Source organism: Palaemon carinicauda, chromosome 22 (assembly GCF_036898095.1).
Source record: "Palaemon carinicauda isolate YSFRI2023 chromosome 22, ASM3689809v2, whole genome shotgun sequence".
NCBI classification, from domain to species: Eukaryota; Metazoa; Arthropoda; class Malacostraca; order Decapoda; family Palaemonidae; genus Palaemon; species Palaemon carinicauda.
This window is the reverse complement of record NC_090746.1, coordinates 22,514,025-22,541,088: the sequence shown is the minus strand read 5'-3', so window position 1 is coordinate 22,541,088 and position 27,064 is coordinate 22,514,025. Positions and strand designations below refer to the sequence as shown.

General features: G+C 43.1%; 1 protein-coding gene across 8 annotated transcripts in view; it reads left to right on the top strand.

The window, feature by feature from the left end:
* The window catches only part of LOC137616370 (man(5)GlcNAc(2)-PP-dolichol translocation protein RFT1), a 159,259-nt gene extending 137,283 nt beyond the window's left edge, over positions 1 to 21,976 (top strand). For all 8 annotated transcript variants that reach the window (XM_068346052.1, XM_068346050.1, XM_068346049.1 and 5 more), the window contains one exon: positions 21,729 to 21,976. In XM_068346052.1, coding sequence (XP_068202153.1) covers positions 21,729 to 21,962 — 234 coding nt within the window. In that variant the 3' untranslated portion in view covers positions 21,963 to 21,976. The remainder of the gene's footprint in view (positions 1 to 21,728) is intronic.
* Positions 21,977 to 27,064: the final 5,088 nt, after the last annotated feature.

Here is a 27,064-nt window from a genome sequence, read left to right as displayed (position 1 = left end):
TCATACAAATTTAAAGAAACATTATCAATACTGAGATCTGGATGTTGAGGAGCCATCGTCCTCGACTTTCTTACAATCATACTTTTGAGTTTTGTTAGGATTCACCCTCATACCCCATAATTTGCACCATGCACTAATTTTAGCTAAATCTCTATTGAGGGATTCACCAACCCCAGATCTACATTCAGGGGATGGAAATGATGCAAAGAGAGTAGCATCATCTGCATATGCAACAAGCTTGTTTTCTAGGCCAAACCACATGTCATGTGTATATAGTACGAAAAGTAATGGTGCCAAGAACACTACCCTGTGGAACACTGGATATCACATTGGTGCCCATCAACAACTCTTTGAGATCTATTACTTAAAAAATCAATAATAATACTAAGAAATGACCCACCCACTCCCTACTGTTTCAGTTTGTAAACAAGGGCTTCATGATTAACACGGTCAAAGGCAGCACTAAAATCAAGGCCAATCATATGAACTTCCTGACCACAATCAAGGGATTTCTGTACAGCATTGGAGATTGTAAGAAGGGCATCATATGCTCCAAGGCCTTTATGAAAACCAAATTGCAAACTAGGGAATAGATAATTACCTTCAGCAAACCTATTAAGACATTTTGCCAGAAGACATTCAAAAACTTTAGATAATATGGGAGTTATGGAAATTGGGCGGTAATCAGTGGGACTTGAGCTACCACAAACACATTTACATAGAGGAGTAACATTACCAATTCTCCAACAAGTGCTAAAAGCTCTTCTTGCTAACTTGTGCAAAAGAACAGATAACTTTGGAGCTAAGAAATCTGCTGTCTTTATAAAAAGGTGTATGAGGAAAGACGAGAATATGTAAAGAATAGGCCAGACTATTCTGTGTAAGTGTAGGCAAAGAAAAAATAAGCCGTGACCAGAGAGAGGGATCCAATGCATTACTGCCTGGCCAGTCAAAGGATCCAATACCTCTCTAGTGGTAGTATCTCAACGGGCGGCTGGTGCCCTGGCACCCGACACTGAAACGATGTTTCCCTCCTGTTGAGAGGTGGCGGTAATCCTGCCGCCGCCTCCTAACACTGTTTCAGCAGACCCTAGGCTGAAGAATAGATATTCTTCTGCCGCCTAGGATGGCGCCGATACTGAAAAAGAGTTAGTCCCCTGCGTGGGAGGGGCAGCAACCTTGCCGCCTTCTTCCACACTTTATATAGGACCCTTTTCCCTGCCCCCTCTGTCCTCTGTGGCCGTTGTCCTACAATCTCACCGCTTACCGGATAGGTTGTGGGGCTCCTACATAAGCAGTTGTCTAGTCACCCAGTCTTCCCTTTTGGACGCATGGCTCCGGGAAAGGTTGTGACGGCTGCCGGTGGGAGACCCCTGTTCTGTCGAGTGTTCTTCAGTCCTCTCTTGGACTGCCATCCACATACCCGGAGCCGGCAGTGACCGGCAACGGTTTTGTGGTTGGATGGAAGCCTGAATGATTCATTCTCCCCTTCCATTTGAACTCTCATTCTGGAGGAAGACAGTAAGATTATACTTACACCTTAATAATTGTTAACAAACACTTAATAAGGTAGCCCTTCACTCCATGCTTTCTCTCTCTGTCAGCTAGTTCCACCAGGTACTAACCCAGTCGGCGAAAGCCGGCTGGGCCGGTGCAGTCAGGTGATGCCGCCAGGTACTACCCCAGCCGGCGTGGATCGTGCCGCCAGGGCTAGCCTAGCCGGCAACATGCCAGCTAAACTATAGTATATGATTATACAGTAGTTAGAATATTTGCAGTATGGATCATACTGCAAACAGAAAACTGTAGTATATATATTATACAGTAGTTATTTTCCAACATACCTTGTGTATCCTTGCACAGTCTATTGTTGAGACCAGTCATATATTGGAAGAAAAGATTTCCTTCAACACACTGTTAACTAGTCAGTTAACAATTTACCCTGCATTATTAAAAACCTTGGGAAAGGTTAGTGTTAAGTTACACTTCTTTACCCCTAGGAGTTTGACCCTTCCCTCGAGTTTCCTGAATAGGAAGACTTTAGGTATTAATTTTGGAGGAGGTCACAGCAATTGGTTGGACGGAAAACACAAGTATGTGTCTTTCCTATTTCCTTTCTAGCTTGTCTATCCTAAGGAATAATGGTTAAAATATTAATAGTAATATTTTATATAATTGTTTATCAGGTGAGATAAACTACCGCATACTCATTTAAATTTCCTCTCTTTACAGGAGGACCAAGTGAAGTGCAAAAGTAGTCTTCTGCAAAGTCAGGAGCAAAGACTTCTGCGGCCATATAGAGTGCAGAGCTCATGCCCCCTGCACCACTTTTAAGGGACCTCTTCGGTACTGGGACCCCCAGGATTGCAATATATGCAAGGCCTTGGTTACCGAGGCTTTTGATGACCCCAAGTCAGCGGAGTCAAGGGATGCAGCTTGAGAGAAGCTGCACAGATGGGTACGTGGTTTTCAGAAAAACGCCACGGGACCGTACCTTCCTAACGAACAGATGTGTATCGTGCTATTCCCTAAAGCAGGTATGGAAGCTGTCATACCCCAGCCACGACCTGAGATCCCTTGCGTCCAGATTGCCGTAGAGACGGACGTCACCGATGCATTGCAAGGCATGAACATCCATCAAGAGGAGAGGATGTCTTAAGTGTCTTCGGACACTGAGAAGGACCTTCTGGGAGAAGGTCACGAGGAGGAGTCCACTTAGACTCCTGAAGATGATGATGATTTCGAATCGGAGTACCTTTTGTCTGTACGGACTCGAGAGCCGTTACCTTCAACTACTTCTGCTCCTCCATCAGATGACATGAGACAGGCACTGGCCAATCTCACGGTGCTGATGGAGAGTCTTCGCAAACAAGGCGAAGAAAGGGAGGCAAAACTGAAGAGGCAAAATGCTTGACTCTCCGCCTCCCGTGGGTCTCACAAGACACTCAGGGTTCAAGATCTCCCATCCTGCTCTGAAAGTAATCCCTGGAGGTATGCAGAGTACATGCCAATTACGAACGGCAAGCTCTATATCTCAGAGAAGTTTGGGGCCGTCCCTATCAAAGATGTTCAGTTCTGGCCAAGTTTTAGCGCTTACCTAGACTGCTTCATCTGTCTGAAGCTGGAACCAGCATCGAAGGAAGAGACGAAACCCAAGGAGGTCATAGCATTTGACCATGATAAGGCACAGGCTCTTTTGGCAAGTAGCCTGAAGCAGGTGGGATACACTAATTCTAAGGTGTCAGCCCTCAGCAAGAAGCATCCTACCTTTCTTCCTCCGGCTTCAATAGCCTTTCCATTTACATCAAAGGCTTTTAAAGCTGGGTTAAGGCTATAGAGGCAGGCAAACCTTATCCTACACTCGACGAGTGTAAACCGTTGTCATTAGCCCTGCCCATGGACGATAAGGACTGGAAGGAAGTCCACCTTACCTTCTCAATTGGGAAGTTGGGGGCAGATATCGCTGGACGTCAGTTCAACGAAAATCTCCCAAAGCTGTCTGACTTTCTCTTGCTTAGGAAGCAAGAGATGAAAGAAAGACTAGCTGCATCTCTATCCCTACTGAACTGTTTAGAGATGACTGCAGGCATAAACAAAACCCCGGATATGAACATGGTCATGGCCAAGATGCACATGGCTCCTAGGTCAAGGACCTGTATGGCTTTATCAAAGCCAGAAGAGCATGTAGGGAGTTCGTGTTTGCTTCAGCAGCAGTAAAACACGAACCCAGGAAGCTGATAGCTTCCAATATCTGGGGTAAGGACCTCTTCCCGAGTGAAGTGGTCAAGGAAGTAGTTGACAAGGCCGCCACGGAGAATAGAAACCTTCTCCAGAAGTGGAGCATGTTAGCGAAGAGGAAGTCTTCTCCAGATGAGGGTCCCCAGCCTAAGAAGACAAAAAGACCTAGGTTACCCTCTCGGCCTACCAGACAAAAACATCATTATCCCACAGTTGCCATGACCGCAATGCCCCAAATGGTGGCTCAACCCCCAACGACTTACCAGATGGTGCCTCAGCAGCTGGTTGCCCAGTCACCAGCATTTAACCCTGCGTTTGAGAGGCAGACCACTACCTTTCGTCCCAAGGGTAGAGGTTCTAAACGGGGCTCCTCTAGATACCCCTCAAGAGGTAAAGGTGGTAAGGGAGGACGCGGTCAGGGAGGTAAATCCTCCGGAAAACAGAAGCAATGAGATGCTTCAGGTAGGAGGGAGGCTCCAACAATTTCAGGATCGTTGGACCTTCGATCCTTGGGCCCACAGCCTAATCAAGAACGGACTTGGATGGAGCTGAAGCGAGGCTCCACCATCATTTCCTCAATTCTTCCAACACTCCACCCCCGTACTAGAAGAATATACCCGAGAACTATTGAGCAAGCGGGTAATAAAGAGGGCAAAGTCCATCAAATTCCAAGGAAGGCTGTTTTGTGTTCCCAAGAAGTACTTAGACAAACTCAGTCATTCTGGACTTGTCGCCACTCAACAAGTTCATAGAAAACAACAAGTTCAGGATGTTAACCCTTCAACACATAAGGACCCTGTTACCAAAAGGGGCGTACACGGTCTCTATAGACCTGGCAGATGCTTACTGGCATATTCTTGTCAACCGCCCTCGCTCCTCCTACCTAGGATTCAGGCTACGGAAGAAAAAGTACGTCTTCGGAGCCATGCCCTTCGGACTAAACATAGCCCCAAGGATTTTCACGAAACTTGCAGATGCAGTCGTTCAACAACTACACCTAGAAGGTGTCCAGGTAGTAGCGTACCTGGACGACTGGCTGGTGTGGGCAGCATCCAGGACGGCTTGTCTGCAAGCATCCAAGAAAGTGATCCAGTTTTTGAAACTTCTGGTATTCAAGATCAACGTCAAGAAGTCTCGACTATCTCCAGCTCAAGAGTTTCAATGGCTCGGAATCCATTGGAAATTGAAGTCACACCGTCTCTCCATTCCCCCAGAGAAGAGGAGAGAGATTGCAGGATCTGTCAAGAGACTACTGAAATCCGACAGGATCTCAAGACGCCAACAGGAAAGAGTACTGGTCTCTCTCCAGTTTTCATCAATGACAGACCTAGTGCTAACAGCACAACTAAAAGATGCGTCAGGAGTCTGGAGAAGATACGCATCAAACGCTCGAAGAGATCTAAGAACACCGATACAGACCCTACTACGATCACTTCTCAAGCCATGGTCGAAGCCAAGAACCTAAAGAAGACTGTGCCTTTGCAACCACCTCCACCTCCACCATCAGTCACCATCCACACGGATGCCTCGAAGGAAGGATGGGGAGGTCACTCTCACCAACGGAAAGTCCAAGGGACCTGGTCTTCTCTATTCAAGACCTTCCACATCAACATTTTGGAGGCCATGGCAGTCTTTTTGGCGCTGAAGAAACTCTCCCCTCGCAGATCAGCCCACATCAGGCTGATCCAGGACAGCGAAGTGACAATGAGATGTCTGAATCGTCAAGGCTCGAGATCGCCCCAAATCAACCAAGTGATTTTGGCCATCTTCCGCCAGGCGGAAAAGAAGAGATGGCATTTGTCAGCAGTTCACCTTCAAGGGTTCCCCAATGTGACGGCGGACGCTCTATCCAGCTCACGCCGATAGTCAGAATGGTCCCTAGATGCAGACTCATTCTCCTTCATCTTGCATCACGTCCCAGAACTGCAGATCGACCTCTTCGCGACGAGCGACAAGAAGCTACCTCGTTATGTGGCCCCTTACGAGGACCCTCTAACAGAGGCGACGGATGCCATGTCCCTCGACTGGAACAGATGAAACCGGATCTAACTGTTCCCTCCAACCAATCTCTTAATGAAGGCCCTCAACAAGCTGAGATCCTTTTGGAGAACGGCAGCTCTAGTGGCTCCCAAGTGGCCAAAGAGTAACTGGTTCCCTTTAGTATTGGAACTGAAGCTGAGGCTGGTCCCTCTTCCGGACCCAACATTGTCTCAACAGCTCCAGAAGTACACTGTCTTCGCTTCATCACAGAGATTCCAAAACTTTCATCTTATGATTTTCTCTCCTTAGCGGTAAAGAAAAGATTTGGGATCTCAAAAGGTAGTATTGACTTCTTAGAAGAATACAAGTCTAAGTCAACTAGAAGACAATATAAATCACCTTGGAAAAAGTAGGTTGCTTTCGTCAAAGCAAAAGGACCAATAGAAATCTAATTGGACTTCTGTCTGTCCTTCTTTATCCACCTTCATAGACAAGGTCTGGCAGTATCACGATAACTACGTTTTAGTCTGCTCTGACTAGACCTCTACTATACGCCTTCCAAGTAGACCTGTCGAATGAAATCTTTAACAAGATCCCGAAGGCATGTGCTAGACTTAGGTCTGCAGCCCCTCCGAAACCCATTTCATGGTCCTTGGACAAGGTCCTACACTGCTTCAACAGTGAACAATAAAGATTGCTCTCTGAAGGACTTGACTCAAAAAGTCATTTTCCTGTTTGCTATAGCCTCGGAGCCTAGAGTTAGTGAAATAGTGGCCCTATTCAAAGATGAGGGCCATATTCAGTTCACAGAAGCGGGAGAACAATCTTTTTCCTGATCCAACCTTTCTTGCTACGAACGAGCTTCCCTGGAGAATCTGCCCACTGAAGGAAGATGTCTCTCTGTGTACAGTAGAATGTCTAAAGGTCTATCTTTGAAGAAATTCAGACTTCAGGGGAGGACAGCTCTTTAAAGTAGAAACTTCAGGATCAAACTTATCCCTAAAACAACTGAGGGCGAAGCTCACCTACTTTATTCACAGAGCTGATCCTGACAGTACACCCGCAGCTCATGATCCAAGGAAAATTGCTTCATCACTGAACTTTTTCCAGTACTGTATATGGACTTTGAGCGTCTTCGCTCATACACTGGATGGAAGTCATCCAGAGTGTTCTACAAGCAATATGCAAAGCAAGTGCATGAGCTGAAGCATTACGTGGTGGCAGCAGGTAGTGTATTAAAACCTGTCGTCTAGCGCTGCGATGAACAGTGAATTGATTGGGACTATCAATTTTTTGGGTGAAGATGTTTACACTTCCCAGTGCAATACTTGTGAAGTGAGTGTCACCATGGTGACACTAAAGACTGTCCAAATTATTTCAGGTGGAGAAATATACAGGTAACACACGTGCCGTGTGTGTTTACACAGTGTTGATAATATCCAACATTACAGAAATTAATTTTAGAAAATTTATAAAATTTTCAAATTTGTGTATGGCACTAATAAAAATTTAACCTTTCAGGTGAAAAACAAATTTCTGTATTATGATTACTTAGTATGTTTCTCATTACATATACAGTATTAACATTTATATTATACATGTGTATTTGCGTCTTATTTCGCCCTACAATTGATTATAATAGAAATATAAGCCAGAGGTTTCTTATCCTAAGTAAAACTGCATATATTTTGTATCTTAACAATAGATATATAGCTGATACTTTTGTTCCTACACGAGATACAAACAACATTTAGTGATGCTATGTTCCAATACGTTATACGAACAGTGAGACACTTGTATATAGTTGATGCTATGTTCGTTCATACATTATATGCAAACCTTGAGACTCCTTTCCTACGTCTAGTATGACTCTTCCCTGCAGGGGGCAGGAAGCACTAACATTGTCTATGATTAGCAGTAATGACGTATAGCGGTAACGTCATATTTCTCAATGGTCTGGATGACCATAGGAAAATTTGTCCCAAGGTTGAGGCACTTATAGATCCACAGATACAGTACTTTCTAGTAATTCTCTGGTAAGCTTCCATCAAGACGACATGGTTTGAGGCCAAAAATTGAATTTTGAGCAATGCGAAAAAATCCATTTTTGGGTGAGATAGCCATGTCGTCCTGATGGACCCGCCCTCCTTTTCTATAGAAAAGGCCTTGGCAGGATCCCTCCCGAAATTACTATATCTGTAGCACCTTGCTCAACGCTACAAGGAATAGGCGCCATCTTGAATACAGTGCCATCTGGATACTCAATAGTAGTACGGGAGGAAGGGTACCTTGATAACGGCTCCCCTTCAATTTTTGCCACTTTCCCCCTTGAAGCGAAAACGCTATTCGGGGTGAAGATTGCTATGTGTTGTATCAAGATATACGTCCCCTGATTTTATGCGATATCCTTAAGAGAAATTTTAAGGATATTAGCGCCAGGAGTTAGAATTCTGGAGACCTAACGGTTATTTCTCTGGGAATATCCCTTAGAAAGCTACCAATAGGAAACCTTTCCATCAGGACGACATGGCTATCTCACCCAAAAATAGATTTTTTGCTTCGCTCAAAATCCGTTTGGTACTGTTGGGTCTGATGCTGTTACTGTACCCTTGCAGCTGCTGCTGTTATTTTCAGTACTCCTCTACCTTTAGTTGATGTTGCAAGTACTCATTTCCTTCTGCTGATGTTGTTTCCTTGCCAGTACTCTCTCCCTGTTGAAATAGTGTTTTCTAACAATTTTTTGTTGCAGCTGTCGCCATGTCGGTACCCTTCCATTGACTGTACTATTTCCCTGTTACTGCTGTTGTTGTCAGTACTTTCCTCCAGATGCGGTTATGTTGCAAGTTATTTATTCCATCTATTCCTGTGTTGCCTGTGCTATTTTTAGTATGTTTTTTTTCTTATGCTGTGTTGTATTTGAGGCACTTTTTTTCTGGTGCTGCTTCTGCCGCCGTTGTATTGTCAGTACACTTCTTTACTGCCATTGTTGTATATAGTTAGTTCTCTTATGCTACTGCTGCATTGTGTCAGATCTCTCATCTTCTGCTGTTGATGATGATGGGGGCACTTATCTACCGCTGCTATTGTATTGGCGGCACTTTATTTGCTGCTACCATTGTATTTGTGGCACTTTTCTGCTGATGTTGCCTTTGTATTCTTTGCACCTTTTTCTAGTCCTGCTGTCGTATTGTTGGCACTTTTCTGTTGCTGCCGTTGTTGCCACCACTCATTTCTGCTGCTGCTACCACCATTGTTTTGGAGGATTGTTTTCTCTGCTGCTGCTGTTGTATTGTCATCAATTTTCTGCTGCTGTATTAGTGGCACTCGTTTTAGCTGCTGCTACTGCCACTGTTGTATTGGCAGTTCTATTCTCTTCTCTTCTCTGCTGCTGCTGCAGCTTTTGCATATTATTAAGCACTCTCCTAATATATTGGCAGCAATCTTTTCTGCTGTAGCTATCGTTGGATTGGAGGGTTTCCTTTTCTGCTGTAGCTATCGGATTGGAGGGTTCCCTTTTCTGCTCGTCATATTGTTGCCACTCATTTTCTGTAGTTGCCGTTGTATTGCTGGCATTCTTCTGTTGCTGCTGTTATTGTATTGATGGAACTTTTCATTCTGTTGCCACCATTGTACTCTAATCTACTGCTGGTGTTGTATTGTCAGCACAGCACATACTCTTTTCTGCCACGGCCTTTGTATTGGTGGCACTTTTCTGCGATGAATTATTTTCAGTACTCTTTTCTTCTGCATTGTCAGTACATTAAATCTACTGTTGTTGTATATTTTCAGTACTACTCTTTTCTACTTCAGTTTCAATTTACTAATCATCAGCTGCTGCCACTGTTGTATAGTTGGTACTTTTTTCTGCTGTTGTATTGTATTGGCAGCACACTTTGCTGCTGCGGTTACAGTTGTTTTGTTGGCTCTTTTCTGCTGATGCAGTTGTATATACTTTCAGTATACTCTTTTCTGCTGCATTGTAAATTTTCTAATCTTCAGCTGCTGACACTGTTGTATAGTTAGCACTTTTCTCCCCAATGGTGCCGTAGCAGTTGTATGTTCAGCAAGTTTCTGCTCTTGTTGCAGTAGTTATTGTCGGCACTTTTTTCTCCTGCTGCTGTTGCATTGTCGGCAACTCTCTGCTGCTGTTACAGTTGTTTTGTTGGCACTTTTTTTCAGCTGCTGGCATTGTTGTATTATCAGCACTTTTCTGCTGTTGTTGCAGTTGTATTGTGGGCACTTTTTTGCTGCGGTTGCAGTTGTATTGTCGGTACTTTTCTGCCCGCTGTTGTAGTTGTATTGTTGGCAATCTCTCATTTTTGCTGCTGCTACCTTTGTTGTGTGTTTGAGAGTTCACTTCTCTGCTGCCACAGTTTTATTTTCAGTACTTTTTTGCTTCCGTATTGTCAGCACAGCACTCCTCTTGCCATATTGTCATTACACTTATCTATTACTGCTGTTGTATATATTTATCAAGTACTCTTACACTGCTGCTCTTGTGTATTGTCAGCACACCACTTTTCTGCTGATACTAGTGTTGTTTTGGGGGCACTCTTTTCTGGTGCTCCTGATGTATTGGCCGCACTTTTTTACTACTGCTGCCACAATTGTATTGTCGCCATTTCCTGCTGCTGCCATTGTTTGATTTGAGGGCTCTCATGTCTGCTGCTGCTATTGTGTTGCCGGCACACTTTTCTGCTACTACTGTTGTGTTGTATTGGTGGGGCACTATTTTGCTCTTGCAGTATTGTTGGCAAATTTGAGGGTTTGCTTTTCTGCTGCTACTGTTGTGTTGTATTGGTGGGACACACTTCTGCTGATGCTGCTGTTGTTTTTTCGGCAATCTCTGCAACTGCCACCATTGTAATGCCGGAACTTTTTCTACTACTGTTTCTACTACTGCTGTTGCCATTATATTGTCAACACTTTTTTTCAGCTGCAAGCACTTGATGGCAAAATTCTCTGCTGCCTTCGTCGTATTGGCGGCACACTTCTGCTACCTGCTGTCCTCGTTGTATGGGTGTCACTCTTCTGTTGATTCCGTTGTTGTGTATTGTTACTACTTTTCTGCTGCTGCTACCTTTGTAATTTCAGTCCAATCTTGCTGCTGTATATTGTTAATACTCTAGTCAGCTGCTGCTGTTGTATAGGCGAGGCACTTCTGTTGTTGCAGAATTGTTGGCAATCTTTTCTGCTGCTGCCACTGTTGTGTACATAGTCATCACTCTTCTGTTATCAATGTTGTATAAGGAGCATTCTTTTCTGCTGCTGGCATTTTTTTTCAGTACTTGTTTCTGCTACATTGTCAATTCTATAATCCAATTCTATACTCATCATCTGCTGCCACCGTTGTATTGGTGGCACACATTTTACTACTGCCGTGGCCATTGTATTCTTGACACTCTGTGCACCTGCTGCTTTTGTATTATCGGCACGTTTCTGCTGTTGCTGCCCCACTATCAAATTGGCAGCTCTCTTCTCTGCTTTTTGTATTGTTGGCACTTTAGTGCTGCTTTTGTTGTATTATTGGAACTTTAGTTCTGATGCTACCCTTTTCTTGTCGGCACTCTCTTCTACTGTTGCTGTCGTTAATGTATTGTTAGTAGTCTGCTGTTATATTGTCAGCACAGCACTGTTTCTGCAGCTACCGTTGTATAGGCAGCACTCTTTTCTGATGCTGCAGCCACCTTTGTAATAGCAGCACACTTTTCGGCGTTTGCTGCCATTGTATTGTCGGCACATTTCTGCTATTGCAGTTGACTGGGCAGCTTTTTTCTGCTGCTACTGTTGTATAGTCAGCAATTGTGCGGACGCTGTTGTATAAGGAGCTCTCTTTTCAGTACTTTTCCTGCTGTATAGTCGGTACGCTATTCTTCTGCTCTTATATATTGTATATTATCAAGTACTTTTGTACTACTGCGGCATTGTTAACTCTCTAATCTTCTGCTGCTGACGTTGTTGGATTGTTGGCATTTTTCTGCTGCTGCTGACGTTGTTGGATTGTTGGCATTTTTCTGCTCCCACCGTTATTGTGTTTTCGGTAATTTTTTCTGCTGCTACCATAATATTTTAAGTAGTTTTAATACTGTATTCTCAATTATCTGATCTGCTGACGTCATTGTATTGGCAGCACTATTTTCTGCTGCTCCCGTTGTCAATACACTTTTCTACTGCTACTTTTGTATGCTGTATATTCAGTATACTCTTAAGCTGCTACTGCATTGTCAGCACAGTGCTCTTCTGCTGATGGTACCGTTGTATTGGTGGCACTTTTCTGCTGCTGCCGCCGTTGTATTGGCGGCACTTTTCTGCTACTGCCGCCGTTGTATTGGCGGCACTTTTCTGCTACTGCCACCGTTGTATTGGCGGCACTTTTCTGCTGCTGCCGCCGTTGTATTGGCAGCACTTTCCTGCTGCTGCCGCCATTGTATTGGCAGCACTTTTCTGCTGCTGCTGTTGCATGGGCGGCACGTTTCTGCTGTATGGGTGGCACTTCTGTCTGCTGCTACCGTTGTATGGGTGGCACTTCTGTCTGCTGCTACCGTTGTATGGGTGGCACTTCTCTGCCACTGCTGCTGCTGTATTTTCAGTACTCTTGCTGCTATATTGTCAGCACAGTAGTCTTCTGTTGACCTGGTGTTGCTAGGCAGTACTTTTTCTGCTGCTGAAATTGTATTCTCAGTACTCTTCTCTGCTCTGTAATTACACTAATCTACTGCTGTTGTATATATCAGTATACAACAGTATTCTGCTACCACTGTTGTATTGTTGGTACTTTTTCTGCTACTCCTCTACCATTATTGTATTTGCAGGATTCTATTCTGCTGTTGCAGGTGTATTGTCAATCATTTGCTGCCTCTGTATTGACGGCACCCTTTTCTTCTGTTGCCGCCTCTGTATTGGCGGTACCCTATTCTTCTGCTGCCGCCTCTGTACTGGCGGCACCCTTTTCTGCTGCTGCTGCTGTCGTATGGGTGGCACTTCTCTGCCGCTGCTGCTGCTGTGTTTTCAGTACTTTTCTCTGCTCTGTAATTACACTAATCTACTGCTGTTGTATATGTCAGTACTCATGCTGCTGCTGCACTGTCAAATCTCTAATCTTCAGCTGCCACGGTTGTATTGTTGGTACTTTTTCTGCTACTCCTCTACCATTGTTGTATTTGCAGGATTCTATTCTGCTGTTGCAGGTGTATTGTCAGTCATATGGCGCTTCTTTATTGGCTGCACCCTTTTCTTCTGCTGCCACCTCTGTATTGGAGGCACCCTTTTCTGCTGCTGCTGCCGTTGTATGGGTTGCACTTCTCTGCCGCTGCCGTTGTATTGGTGGCACCCTTTTTTGCTGCTGCTGCTGGTGTATTTTCAGTACTCATACTGGCTATATTGTCAGCACAGCACTCTTCTGTTGAGCTGATGTTGCTTGTCAGCACTTTTTCTGCTGCTGCAATTGTATTTTCAGTACTCTTCTCTGCTCTGTAATTACACTAATCTACTGCTGCTGTTGTATATGTCAATATTCAGGTTGCTGCTGACTGCTGCATTGTCAATTCTCTAATTTTCTCTGCTGCTGCCGTTGTATTTTTGGTACTTTTTCTGCTACTCCTCTACCATTGTTGTATTTGCAGGATTCTATTCTGCTGTTGCAGGTGTATTGTCAATCATTTGCTGCCTCTGTATTGGCGGCACCCTTTTCTTCTGCTGCCGCCTCTGTATTGGCGGTACCCTTTTCTTCTGCTGCCGCCTCTGTATTAGCGGCACCCTTTTCTGCTGCTGCTGTCGTATGGGTGGCACTTCTCTGCCGCTGCTGCTGCTGTGTTTTCAGTACTTTTCTCTGCTCTGTAATTACACTAATCTACTGCTGTTATATATGTCAGTACTCATGCTGCTGCTGCACTGTCAATTCTCTTATCTTCTGCTGCCACTGTTGTATTGTTGGTACTTTTTTCTGCTACTCCTCTACCATTGTTGTATTGGCAGATTCTATCCTAGTTCTGCAATTGTATTTTTAGTACTCTTCTCTTCTCTGGAATTATACTAATCTACTGCTGTTGTATATGTCAGTATTCAGGTTGCTGCTGGCTGCTGCATTGTCAATTCTCTAATCTTCTTAATTCTCTAATCTTCTCTGCCGCTGTATTGGCGGCACCCTTTTCTGCTGCTGCTGCCGTTGTATGGGTTGCACTTCTCTGCCGCTGCCGTTGTATTGGTGGCACCCTTTTTTGCTGCTGCTGCTGCTGTATTTTCAGTACTCATACTGCTATATTGTCAGCACAGCACTCTTCTGTTGAGCTGGTGTTGCTTGGCAGCACTTTTTCTGCTGCTGCAATTGTATTTTCAGTACTCTTCTCTGCTCTGTAATTACACTAATCTACTGCTGCTGTTGTATATGTCAGTATTCAGGTTGCTGCTGACTGCTGCATTGTCAATTCTCTAATTTTCTCTGCTGCTGCCGTTGTATTTTTGGTACTTTTTCTGCTACTCCTCTACCATTGTTGTATTTGCAGGATTCTATTCTGCTGTTGCAGGTGTATTGTCAATCATTTGCTGCCTCTGTATTGGCGGCACCCTTTTCTTCTGCTGCCGCCTCTGTATTGGCGGTACCCTATTCTTCTGCTGCCGCCTCTGTATTAGCGGCACCCTTTTCTGCTGCTGCTGTGTTTTCAGTACTTTTCTCTGCTCTGTAATTGTAATTGCACTAATCTACTGCTGTTGTATATGTCAGTACTCATGCTGCTGCTGCACTGTCAATTCTTTAATCTTCTGTTGCAACTGTTGTATTGTTGGTAATTTTTCTGCTACTCCTCTACCATTGTTGTATTTGCAGGATTCTATTCTGGTGCTGCAGGTGTATTGTCAGTCATATGGCGCTTCTTTATTGGCTGCACCCTTTTCTTCTGCTGCCGATTCTCTATTGGCGGCACCCTTTTCTGCTGCTGCTGCCGTTGTATGGGCAGCACTTTTCTGCTGCTGCTGCCGTTGTATGGGCAGCACTTTTCTTCTGCTGCAATTGGATTTTCAGTACTCTTCTCTGCTCTGTAATTACACTAATCCACTGCTGTTGTATTGTCAGTACTCATGCTGCTGCTGCACTGTCAATTCTCTAATCTTCTGCTGCCACTGTTGTATTGTTGGTACTTTTTCTGCTACTCCTCTACCATTGTTGTATTTGCAGGATTCTATTCTGCTGTTGCAGGTGTATTGTCAGTCATATGGCGCTTCTTTATTGGCTGCACCCTTTTCTTCTGCTGCCGATTCTCTATTGGCGGCACCCTTTTCTGCTGCTGCTGCCGTTGTATGGGCAGCACTTTTCTGCTGCTGCAATTGGATTTTCAGTACTCTTCTCTGCTCTGTAATTACACTAATCTACTGCTGTTGTATATGTCAGTACTCATTATTATTGTTATTACTATCCAGGCTACAACCCTAGTTGGAAAAGCAAGATGCTATAAGCCCAGGGGCTCCAACAGGGAAAAATAGCCCAGTGAGGAAAGGACATAAGGAAATAAATAAATGAAGAGAACAAATTAACAATAAATCATTCTAGAATAAGTAACAACGTCAAAACAGACATGTCATATATAAACTATTAACAACATCAAAAACAAATATGTCATAAATAAACTATAAAAAGACTCCTGGTCAACAAAAAAGCATTTGCTCCAACTTTGAACCTTTGAAGTTCTACTGATTCAACCACCCGATTAGGAAGATCATTCCACAACTTGGTAACAGCTGGAATAAAACTTCATGCTGCTGCACTGACAATTCTCTAATCTTCTGCTGCCACTGTTGTATTGTTTGTACTTTTTCTGTTACTCCTCTACCATTGTTGTATTCTGATGTTGCAGGCGTATTGTCAGTCATTTTCTGCTTATGTATTGCCGCCATGGTATTGGAGGCACCCTTTTCTGCTGCTGCTGCCGTTGTATGGGTGGCACTGCTCTGCTGCTGCTGCTGCTGTATTTTCACTACTCTTGCTGCTATATTGTCAGCACAGCACTCTTCTGTTGAGCTGGTGGTACTTGGCAGCACTTTTTCTGCTGCTGCAGTTGTATTTTTGGTACTTTTTTTGCTACTCCTCTACCATTGTTGTATTTGCAGGATTCTATTCTGCTGTTGCAGGTGTATTGTCAATCATTTGCTGCCTCTGTATTGACGGCACCCTTTTCTTCTGTTGCCGCCTCTGTACTGGCGGCACCCTTTTCTTCTGCTGCTGCCTCTGTATTAGCGGCACCCTTTTCTGCTGCTGCTGTCGTATGGGTGGCACTTCTCTGCCGCTGCTACTGCTGTGTTTTCAGTACTTTTCTCTGCTCTGTAATTACACTAATCTACTGCTCTTGTATATGTCAGTTCTCATGTTGCTGCTGCATTGACAATTCTCTTATCTTCTGCTGCCACTGTTGTATTGTTGGTACTTTTTTCTGCTACTCCTCTACCATTGTTGTATTGGCAGATTCTATCCTGGTTCTGCAATTGTATTTTCAGTACTCTTCTCTTCTCTGGAATTATACTAATCTACTGCTGTTGTATATGTCAGTATTCAGGTTGCTGCTGGCTGCTGCATTGTCAATTCTCTAATCTTCTTAATTCTCTAATCTTCTCTGCCGCTGTATTGGCGGCACCCTTTTCTGCTGCTGCTGCCGTTGTATGGGTTGCACTTCTCTGCCGCTGCCGTTGTATTGGTGGCACCCTTTTTTGCTGCTGCTGCTGCTGTATTTTCAGTACTCATACTGCTATATTGTCAGCACAGCACTCTTCTGTTGAGCTGGTGTTGCTTGGCAGCACTTTTTCTGCTGCTGCAATTGTATTTTCAGTACTCTTCTCTGCTCTGTAATTACACTAATCTACTGCTGCTGTTGTATATGTCAGTATTCAGGTTGCTGCTGACTGCTGCATTGTCAATTCTCTAATTTTCTCTGCTGCTGCCGTTGTATTTTTGGTACTTTTTCTGCTACTCCTCTACCATTGTTGTATTTGCAGGATTCTATTCTGCTGTTGCAGGTGTATTGTCAATCATTTGCTGCCTCTGTATTGGCGGCACCCTTTTGTTCTGCTGCCGCCTCTGTATTGGCGGTACCCTATTCTTCTGCTGCCGCCTCTGTATTAGCGGCACCCTTTTCTGCTGCTGCTGTGTTTTCAGTACTTTTCTCTGCTCTGTAATTGTAATTGCACTAATCTACTGCTGTTGTATATGTCAGTACTCATGCTGCTGCTGCACTGTCAATTCTTTAATCTTCTGTTGCAACTGTTGTATTGTTGGTAATTTTTCTGCTACTCCTCTACCATTGTTGTATTTGCAGGATTCTATTCTGGTGCTGCAGGTGTATTGTCAGTCATATGGCGCTTCTTTATTGGCTGCACCCTTTTCTTCTGCTGCCGATTCTCTATTGGCGGCACCCTTTTCTGCTGCTGCTGCTGCCGTTGTATGGGCAGCACTTTTCTGCTGCTGCTGCCGTTGTATGGGCAGCACTTTTCTTCTGCTGCAATTGGATTTTCAGTACTCTTCTCTGCTCTGTAATTACACTAATCCACTGCTGTTGTATATGTCAGTACTCATGCTGCTGCTGCACTGTCAATTCTCTAATCTTCTGCTGCCACTGTTGTATTGTTGGTACTTTTTCTGCTACTCCTCTACCATTGTTGTATTCTGATGTTGCAGGCGTATTGTCAGTCATTTTCTGCTTCTGTATTGCCGCCATGGTATTGGAGGCACCCTTTTCTGCTGCTGCTGCCGTTGTATGGGTGGCACTGCTCTGCTGCTGCTGCTGTATTTTCAGTACTCTTGCTGCTATATTGTCAGCACAGCCCTCTTCTGTTGAGCTGGTGTTGCTTGGCAGCACTTTTTCTGCTGCTGCAGTTGTATTTTCAGTACTCTTCTCTGCAATTACATTAATCTACTGCTGTTGTACAGTATATGTCAGTTCTCATGTTGCTGCTGCATTGACAATTCTCTAATCTTCTGCTGCCACTGTTGTATTGTTGGTACTTTTTTCTGCTACTCCTCTACCATTGTTGTATTGGCAGATTCTATCCTGGTGCTGCAATTGTATTTTCAGTACTCTTCTCTGCTCTGGAATTATACTAATCTACTGCTGTTGTATATGTCAGTATTCAGGTTGCTGCTGGCTGCTGCATTGTCAATTCTCTAATCTTCTCTGCTGCTGCCGTTGTATTGGCGGCACCCTTTTCTGCTGCTGCTGCTGCCGTTGTATGGGTGGCACTGCTCTGCTGCTGCTGCTGTATTTTCAGTACTCTTGCTGCTATATTGTCAGCACAGCACTCTTCTGTTGAGCTGGTGGTACTTGGCAGCACTTTTTCTGCTGCCACTGTTGTATTGTTGGTACTTTTTTTGCTACTCCTCTACCATTGTTGTATTCTGCTGTTGCAGGTGTATTGTCAGTCATTTGCTGCCTCTGTATTAGCGGCACCCTTTTCTGCTGCTGCTGTCGTTGTATGGGTGGCACTTCTCTGCCGCTGCTGCTGCTGTGTTTTCAGTACTTTTCTCTGCTCTGTAATTACACTAATCTACTGCTGTTGTATATGTCAGTACTCATGCTGCTGCTGCACTTTCAATTCTCTAATATTCTGCTGCCACTGTTGTATTGTTGATACTTTTTTCTGATACTCCTCTCCATTGTTGTATTCTGATGTTGCAGGCGTATTGTCAGTCATTTTCTGCTTCTGTATTGGCGACACCCTTTTCTTCTGCTGCCGCCTCTGTATTGGATGCACCTTTTTCTGCTGCTGCAGCTGTTGTATGGGTTGCACTTCTCTGCTGCTGCCATTGTATTGGCGGCACCCTTTTTTATTACTGCTGCATTTTCAGTACTCTTACTACTATATTGTCAGCATAGCCATCTTCTGTTGAGCTGGTGTTGCTTGGCAGCACTTTTTCTGCTGCTGCAATTGTATTTTCAGTACTCTGTTCTGTAATTACACTAATCTACTGTTGGTGTTGTATATGTCAATATTCAGGTTGCTGCTGACTGCTGCATTGTCAATTCTCTAATTTTCTCTGCTGCTGCCGTTGTATTTTTGGTACTTTTTCTGCTATTCCTCTACCATTGTTGTATTTGCAGGATTGTATTCTGCTGTTGCAGGTGTATTGTCAATCATTTGCGGTTTCTATATTGGCGGCACCCTTTTCTTCTGCTGCCGCCTCTGTATTGGCGGCACCGTTTTCCGCTGCTGCTGCCGATGAAAATGGGTGATACTTCTCTGCCGCTGCTGCTGCTGTATTTTCAGTACTCTTGCTGCTATATTATCAGCACAGCACTCTTCTGTTAAGATGGTGTTGCTTGGCAGCACTTTTTCTGCTGCTGCAATTGGATTTTCAGTACTCTTCTCTGCTCTGTAATTACAATATTCCAATGCTGTTGTTGTATTCAGGTTGCTGCTGGCTGCTGCATTGTCAATTCTCTAATCTTCTTAATTATCTAATCTTCTTAATTCTCTAATCTTCTCTGCTGCTTCCGTTGTATTTTTGGTACTTTTCCTGCTACTCGACCATTGTTGTATTTGCCAGATTTTATTCCGCTGTTACAGGTGTATTGTCAGTCATTTGCTGTTTCTGTATTGGCGGCACCCTTTTCTTCTGCTGCCGCCTCTGTATTGGCAGCACCCTTTTCTTCTGCTGCCACCTCTGTATTGGCGGTACCCTATTCTTCTGCTGCCACATCTGTATTGGCGGCACCCTTTTCTTCTGCTGCCGCCTCTGTATTGGCGGCACCCTTTTCTTCTGCTGCCGCCTCTGTATTGGCGGCACCCTTTTCTTCTGCTGCCGCCTCTGTATTGGCGGCACCCTTTAATTCTGCTGCCGCCTCTGTATTGGCGGCACCCTTTAATTCTGCTGCCGCCTCTGTATTGGCGGTACCCTATTCTTTTGCTGCCGCCTCTGTATTAGCGGCATCCTTTTCTGCCGCTGCGACTGTTGTATTTTCAGTACTCTTCTATTGAGCTGGTGTTGCTTGGCAGCACCTTTTTTGCTGCTGCAATTGTATTTTCAGTATTCTTCTCTACTCTGTAATTACACTAATCTACTGTTGTATATGTCAGTTCTCATGCTGCTGCTGCATTGACAATTCTCTAATCTTCTGCTGCCACTGTTATATTGTTGGTACTTTTTCTGCTACTCCTCTACCATTGTTGTATTGGCAGATTCTATTCTGCTGTTGCAGGTGTATTGTCAGTCATTTTCTGCCTCTGTATTGGCGGCACCCTTTTCAGCTGCTGCTGTTGCCGTTGTATTGGCAGCACCCTTTTCTGCTGTTGCTGCCTCTGTATTGGCGGCACCCTTTTCAGCTGCTGCTGTTGCCGTTGTATTGGCGGCACCCTTTTCTGCTGCTGCTGCCGTTGTATGGGTGGCACTTCTCTGCCGCTGCTGTATTTTCATTACTCTTGCTGCTATATTGTCAGCACAGCACTCTTCTGTTGAGCTGGTGTTGTTTGGCAGCAATTGTATTTTCAGTACTTTTCTCTGCTCTGTAATCACACTAATCTACTGCTATTGTACATGCTGCCACTATTTTACTTTTTCTGCTGCTCCTCTACCATTGTTGTATTGGCGGGATTCTATTCTGCAATTGCAGGTGTATTGTCAGTCATTTTCTACTTCTGTATTGGCAGCACCCTTCTTTAGCCGTTGCCGCCGTTGTATTGGCGGCATCCTTTTCTGATGTTGCCGTTGTCAATACATTGTGTCTACTGGTACTTTTGTATACTGTATATTCAGTATACACAGTAAGCTGCTGCTGTATTGTCAGCACAGTGCTCTTCTGCTGATGGTGTTGTATTTATAGCACTCTTTTCTGCTGACTTTGTAATGTTGGCCTTTTTATGCTGCTGCTGTTGTGTATTGGCGGCACTTTATTTGCTGCTACCATTGTATGGGCGGCACTTTTTTTGTTGCTGCTGCTGTTGTACTGTTGCCACCACCCTTTTCTGCTGCTACTTACCCTTATGTATTGGAGGGTTTTCTTCTCTATTGCTGCCATTGTAGTGCTGGTACTTTTTTGATATTGTATTGTCGGCACAACACCCTTTCCTGCTGCTGCTGCCTTTGTATTGGTGGCAATTTTTTTTTTTTTTTTTGCCACTGTTTTATTTGCAGCTCTCTTTTCTACTGTTTGGTGCTGCTGCAGGGGCGGGACACTGGTGCTACCGTTGTATTGTCGACACCATTTTCTACTGATGCCCGTTGTATTGGCAGCATACTTTTCACCTGCGGCCGCTGTAGGGCCGGCACTTTTCTGATACAGCCGTTGTAAGAGCGGCACGCTTTTCTGCTGCTGTCGCTGTATGGGCGGCACTTTTCTGATGCTTCCACCATTGTATTGGCAGCACCCTTTTGTGCTGCTGCCGCCGTTTTATTGGTGACGCTCTTTTCTGCTGCTGCCGCCACCGCTGTACTTGCGGTTCTCTTTTTGTTTGATTTTGTATTGCATCAATCTTCTATGCTGCTGCTGCCATTGTATTGTCGGCACTTTTCTGTTGCTGCCATTACATGTATATTGTTGGTACTCATTTTTGCCGCTGCTGCCATTGTAGTGCCAGCACTCTTCTCCCGATGCTAGTGTTGCATTGGGGGGCACTCCCGTTTCTCAGAACAGCATTTTCATTGCTGCTCTTGCTGTTTACCAAGAGGTGTTCTTCCTTCGCTGGTTTTTATAGAAAAGAGTGAAGTACTGTACTGTACTTAGATACAGATTTGCTTCCTAACATCCAGTTGCTTCTATTAAGTTTTTTTTTCAATTACAGAAGAACTTTTCAAGTATGATTATGTTTCCAGACGTGAGACGTAGCTATTGCAGCTCTACATTACTTTGTGCATTAGGGGTAAAGATTGTCGTAATTAATGTTATGATTAATATTATCAGGATTTCATAATCTTTTATTAGAAAACAACAGGACCACTGTAATAGCAGATAGTTTTTTTAAATGTAAATTAATTAATGTTGAATGTAAATTAATTAATAAACAGAATTTTTACTCAAATAAGGTCCTTTTTCTTACAGGCTGTGTTGTATCCAAGGAGTATTATTCTGCACATCATATTTGGAATGTTTTGTCTCGTCATGGTTGCATACTTGCTGCGAATGGAGTTTAGACCTGTGTTTGAAAAAATATTTGACACTATAGATAGCTGTATAAAGACTTTTATCGGTGAAAGATCATTTGGAAATATGTTGAATCCCTTAGCATTGACAAAATATTTACGTAAAAGCTTGTATGGCTGTAGGAAGAATTAAATTTTTTATTTTTACTATTGCTTCAAAATATCCTTTATTTGTTTATACTGTATATAAAATTAGTCTGCTTTATAGTATTAATATACACATACATTTAACATTGATAAACGGTTTTAGAAAGTTATGCTCAAGGCATTAAAGATTAAACACAAACCCAAGCTGCAGAAGTTTTTAAAGAATAATCAGATCCAAAACTATGAATTATATATGGTTTAAGTATACTTTCTATGATACTTCAAACTGCACAACAAAATTATTACAGAAATTTCCCACTTACGATTTTGAAGCCGAGACTGCTTTCCAGAGGTTGGTTATATAATAATTGCATAACCACAAAAGGCTGATATACTGTGCAAAAACAAATGTTAGAAGGGTTTGTAGAGATTTTTTGGCAAAATGCAAACTAAAGTCCTTTAGTAAAAGGAGACATTGAAGCTGGAATTATGCTGTTAAAATATAAAATGAGGTGGTGGTAACTGACTGATGACACTCAACTGAGCAGCCACTTTGACCTTAACCTAGGACTCATGAGGCAATTGATGTAGTAAGTAAAACATAAAGGATTGATTTGCATAGTTAAAAAAAATACAAATTGCATTAAGAAATAGTAATTTGTTCCTACACTATTAATACAAATCTTAGGGATAAGTCTAATAAAGAACTTAGTAAGGAGGGAAGTATCTATAAACAAACTGGTTGATTTAAAAATCTAGAAGTAAAAGAACATATAAAACTGAAAATGTGCCAAAATAATACTCCTTTCAACCTTTTGACAAAGGAGGATGTCCCAAAGATTGACAAAACATGTCATGAAGAACATCCATCAAAGGATAAGGTGTCTGAAATGTATTTGTTAAAGAAATTAGTTTGCATATCCCTCTACCCATCCTCCACGTAGTAGTAATGATGGGCGGGGGGAGATTTCTAAAATCTAAATGTACACACAGTTTGCTGGGTTGGGGGCTTTATCTGTATCAATCATCCCATCTAGCAAATAACATCATAAACGCTGCATATTGAGAGGGGTGAAAAAAAAAGAGGAAAAAGGGCTAGACATTTTTTTCCTCTCATCCTAGACTTATGTCACGACCACTATCTTAAACAGGATGCTTCTTCCTGTGAGGGGGCTATGTTTGCTATGTAACCTGTTGAGCAACTACTACCAGACTCGGGGCAAAAGTCTCTCAAAGGTAGTAAGGGGTGAAGGTCGTCCCGCCGTTTTCAGACTCCAGCCTTAAGAACTTGGTGCCACTGACAGGTTCTTCATGGAGGATAGTGTTGAACCAACCCCTCCAACTTCATAAATGAATGTTTGAAAAGTTTCCTCTTGATCCTTCAGAATATGCTGGATATGCCCATCTGACTGCTTCTTGAAATTAGGAGATGATATTTCTGGAGATCTTTTTCTTTACCCTGTCTGTGTTAAAGAAGTTTCTCTGGTGTTGCAATTTGTAGGTTGGAATCCTTTTCAGGTACCACCATAGTACCTTATCAGAAGAGATGGAAAAACTGCAAGTAAAGGTTTCTAGCATTGAAAGGAGTCCTGGAAAAGATTAAATGTGAACATGCAGGAAAAGATTAATTGTGAACATTGCAAAATAAAGCTAATGGTTTGTAGCAGGTAAGGACATGAAGTAGTAAACATTCAAGTGAAAGAGTCCAGCGCTAAAAATGAACAAGGAGTTTAACTACTTATGATCAATAATAACAGAGGGAGGGCTACATTTTGAAAGCAGTGAAGACACCAATTTTGTGCCTGCCTCTAGGTGCAATCATTTGGCCAAAGTTAAAGGGTCCTATCCGGACAGTTTTGCAAGGCTTGCACTTAGTGGAAGAATGTCACCAGGATCGCCAAGTCTGTACTACAAACTCGGAAACTAACATTAAGAGTAAACCCCCAGGCATCCGATTGTTAAACTTGACACAAAAGGCTGTACATCTATCATACATGCTTTGCCCGACGAAGGCCAACAGAAAAATAGCTAATCTACCTCTGAAGGACAGTGGTTTCAAACAGCACCTGAATTACAAAAAAGACAAAAGTCACTCTCTACTCTGGATGCTAGAGTTCCGTGCAGGGGTGGGGGCAAAGACTTCAAAATTCTTCCTGGACACAGAACTTAGAAATATTAATACCCTTCAGGTGTAAGACCTGGCACATGGAAGAGTAATAGCCTTCACCATACAGACTGAGAAGAGACCAACTAGACAAAAAATGTACTGAGAATAATCCTTCTAACTGGTAACAGGAAGGCATCACCAGCACACACTAACTGTTCACAGTATCATGGTAAAATATGAGACCAATTTTTTACTGGCCATAGAAACATGAAACCCAGTCAAAACCAATCTTGAACGATATGAACCCTCATCTGAAAACCTAAACTGACCTCAAAACTGCTCAAGCTAAATTTGTAAGTCTAGAGAAATAGACACAAGCTATCAGGCACACTTGCAGCAGAGAAAGAACAAGAGGAACTAGGTAAGACTAGAATAATTTCATGTGCTCAACTGTCACTGGTGCTTGTATCAAGTAACAGGATACTCATTTATTTACCTTTGATCCCCACAAACAGGTTGTAAAGATGACAAATATAAACGGACCAGTAGGTAGTGCTGAACATACTGGTCACATCTCAAGAGGCACAAACAGTATGGGAGGAGAGTCCAGGGCAGTTCTCCTTTCCCAAGGATAACAAAGATATTGCTAGATTATTTGTGGACCTTAGGATCAACCCTACCTACAGTGGTAAGCTCACTCACAGGTGAATATATAGTATCTACCCTTAGAGGTGCGAGACACTCGCATGAAACCTAGAGACTACGAGTGAGAACTTCTAAGGCTATCTCGTTCACTTTTATGATCATCATGAGATTTAACATCTATATAAATAACCAGTCACAATACTAGAACATCCAGTTACATAAATGCAGATGACCTATGCATTTCCACACAGTTGACTTCTTCACCATTATTAAAGAAAGACTCAAGCGCCCTGACTGCCTTCTCCACCTACTACAAAATCTGGCACTTCAATATCAATCCAAACAAAATAGGTGTGTGCCTACCACCTGAACAATCACTAAGCAAATAGTAAGCTAAAGGGTTCAAATAGGCTGACAAAACGGATTTTGAGCGAAGCGAAAAATCTATTTTTGGGTGAGATAGCCATGTCGTCCTGATGGAAGTTCCTTTAAAGTAGCTTCCTAGGGTATATTCAACTACAGTGATATTCCCATTGAATTTTACCTTAAGGTACCCAGAATTCTAACTCCTGGAGCGAATATCCCTAATTTACTGTTATAGGGATATCGCACAATATCAGAGGACGTATTCTTGACACACCACATAGCTATCTTCACCCCGAATAGCGTTAACGCTTCGAGAGGGAAAAGTGGCAAGAAAACTAAAGGGGAGCCGTTATTAAGGTACCTCTCCTCCCCGTTTCGAGTCTGTATATGACGTCATCATCGGCGCCATGTTAATATTCCTTGTAGCGATAAGCGAGGTGCTACAGATACTGTACTATTGGGAGGGGTCCTTTAGCCCTTTTCAGAAAAAGGAAGGGTGGGTCCATCAGGATGACATGGCTATCTCACCCAAAAATAGATTTTTCGCTTCGCTCAAATAACTTTTTTTGGGCTCAGGCCATGTCGTCCTGATGGAAGTTTACCAGAGCATTTATGTATCTGTGGATTTTTCATTTTGTGCCTTGTCCTCAAGACTGAATTTCCTAGATCGATTTAGACCTAGAGACCTATGATGGTACCGTCATACATCATTACTTCTAATCATAAACCATGTTAGTGCTTCCTGCCCCCTACAGGGAAGAGTCATGCTAGACTCTGGAAAAGTCTCGAGGAATACATATTATCTATGGATGCCCTGCAGGCAAACCGGTATATTGGTCTCAACCTATACCTTCTTAAGCAAAGTTTGTGTTGAAAACTCACCAATGTGCGTACAGTATGTAATACTGACACCTCCCCCGGTATACAGAATTTCACTTATGTACCGACAAAACGTTTGTATCCATTTAGGAACAAAGATTATAATCAGTTATCATCACATTCAGAGTGTACTGGCCTGTCTTATATAAGGACTGGCCAAAATCAATGAGTATTTGTCTACACGCAAGAACAATCTTTTAAGATTTTCTTTTACTATCAATCAATATCCAAAGGATGAAATGTAATGCTCAATATATCTTTTATAAAAATGAACCTGGGGCGAATAAGACGCAAAGTTCATTTAGAACTAGTTTATTGACAAACAATAAATATATAGATCAATCAGCATTTTATAGAAAAATATAAAATGTGGATGAAATAAATTGAAGCATAAAGATAGCAGTACAAGAAATACTCGTTTCATCTGAAAAGGAAATGTATGGGTCTCTAGATAAGGCTGACAATTCTGAGATTCTGGAGCCAGATGCGAGGCTCAAAAGAAAAAGTGACTTTCTTAATAATGCCATATAGTTACAGGATTCATTTGGGGTGTCAGAGGCTAGCTTAAGAACATCGTTCAAAAACCAGGAAACTGCGCTAGGGCGAGTTGAAGGTTTTAGTCTGACACAAGCTCTCGGAATGGATGAGAAATATGAATCCGTTAAATCAATGTCAAAACCAATATGGAAGATCTTTTTCAAGGCTGATTTGATTGTAGTAATGGTATTGGCTGCCAGGCCTGATTCGAAGAGAGTTCTGAAGAATGTCACAGTTAGGTTCATTGTCATTTTCTCAACTTGGGAATCTTTCAAGAACTTAGCTAATTTCTTGACAGCGGAGTCATATTGACGGAGAGTAGATTCCCTTTTGTCAGATTCCAGGAAAATAGTATTCAAAGGATCGATGTTTGCACCTCGTTGGGCTGCGAACTTCATGAAGTCCATAAAGTTAGGGCATAAAATCCTTGAGGAAGCGAACACATTGCGAGTTTGTACTTTCTGTGTTAGCACCGGATTGGGAATCCGCCGGGGGCGGAGACCTAGTTCTAGCAACAAGGGGAACCAATTTCTCTTGGACCAGTTGGGGGCTACGAGAGCCACTTGACCTTTGAAGGATCTGAGTTTGTGCAGAACTTTCAGCAGGAGATTCAC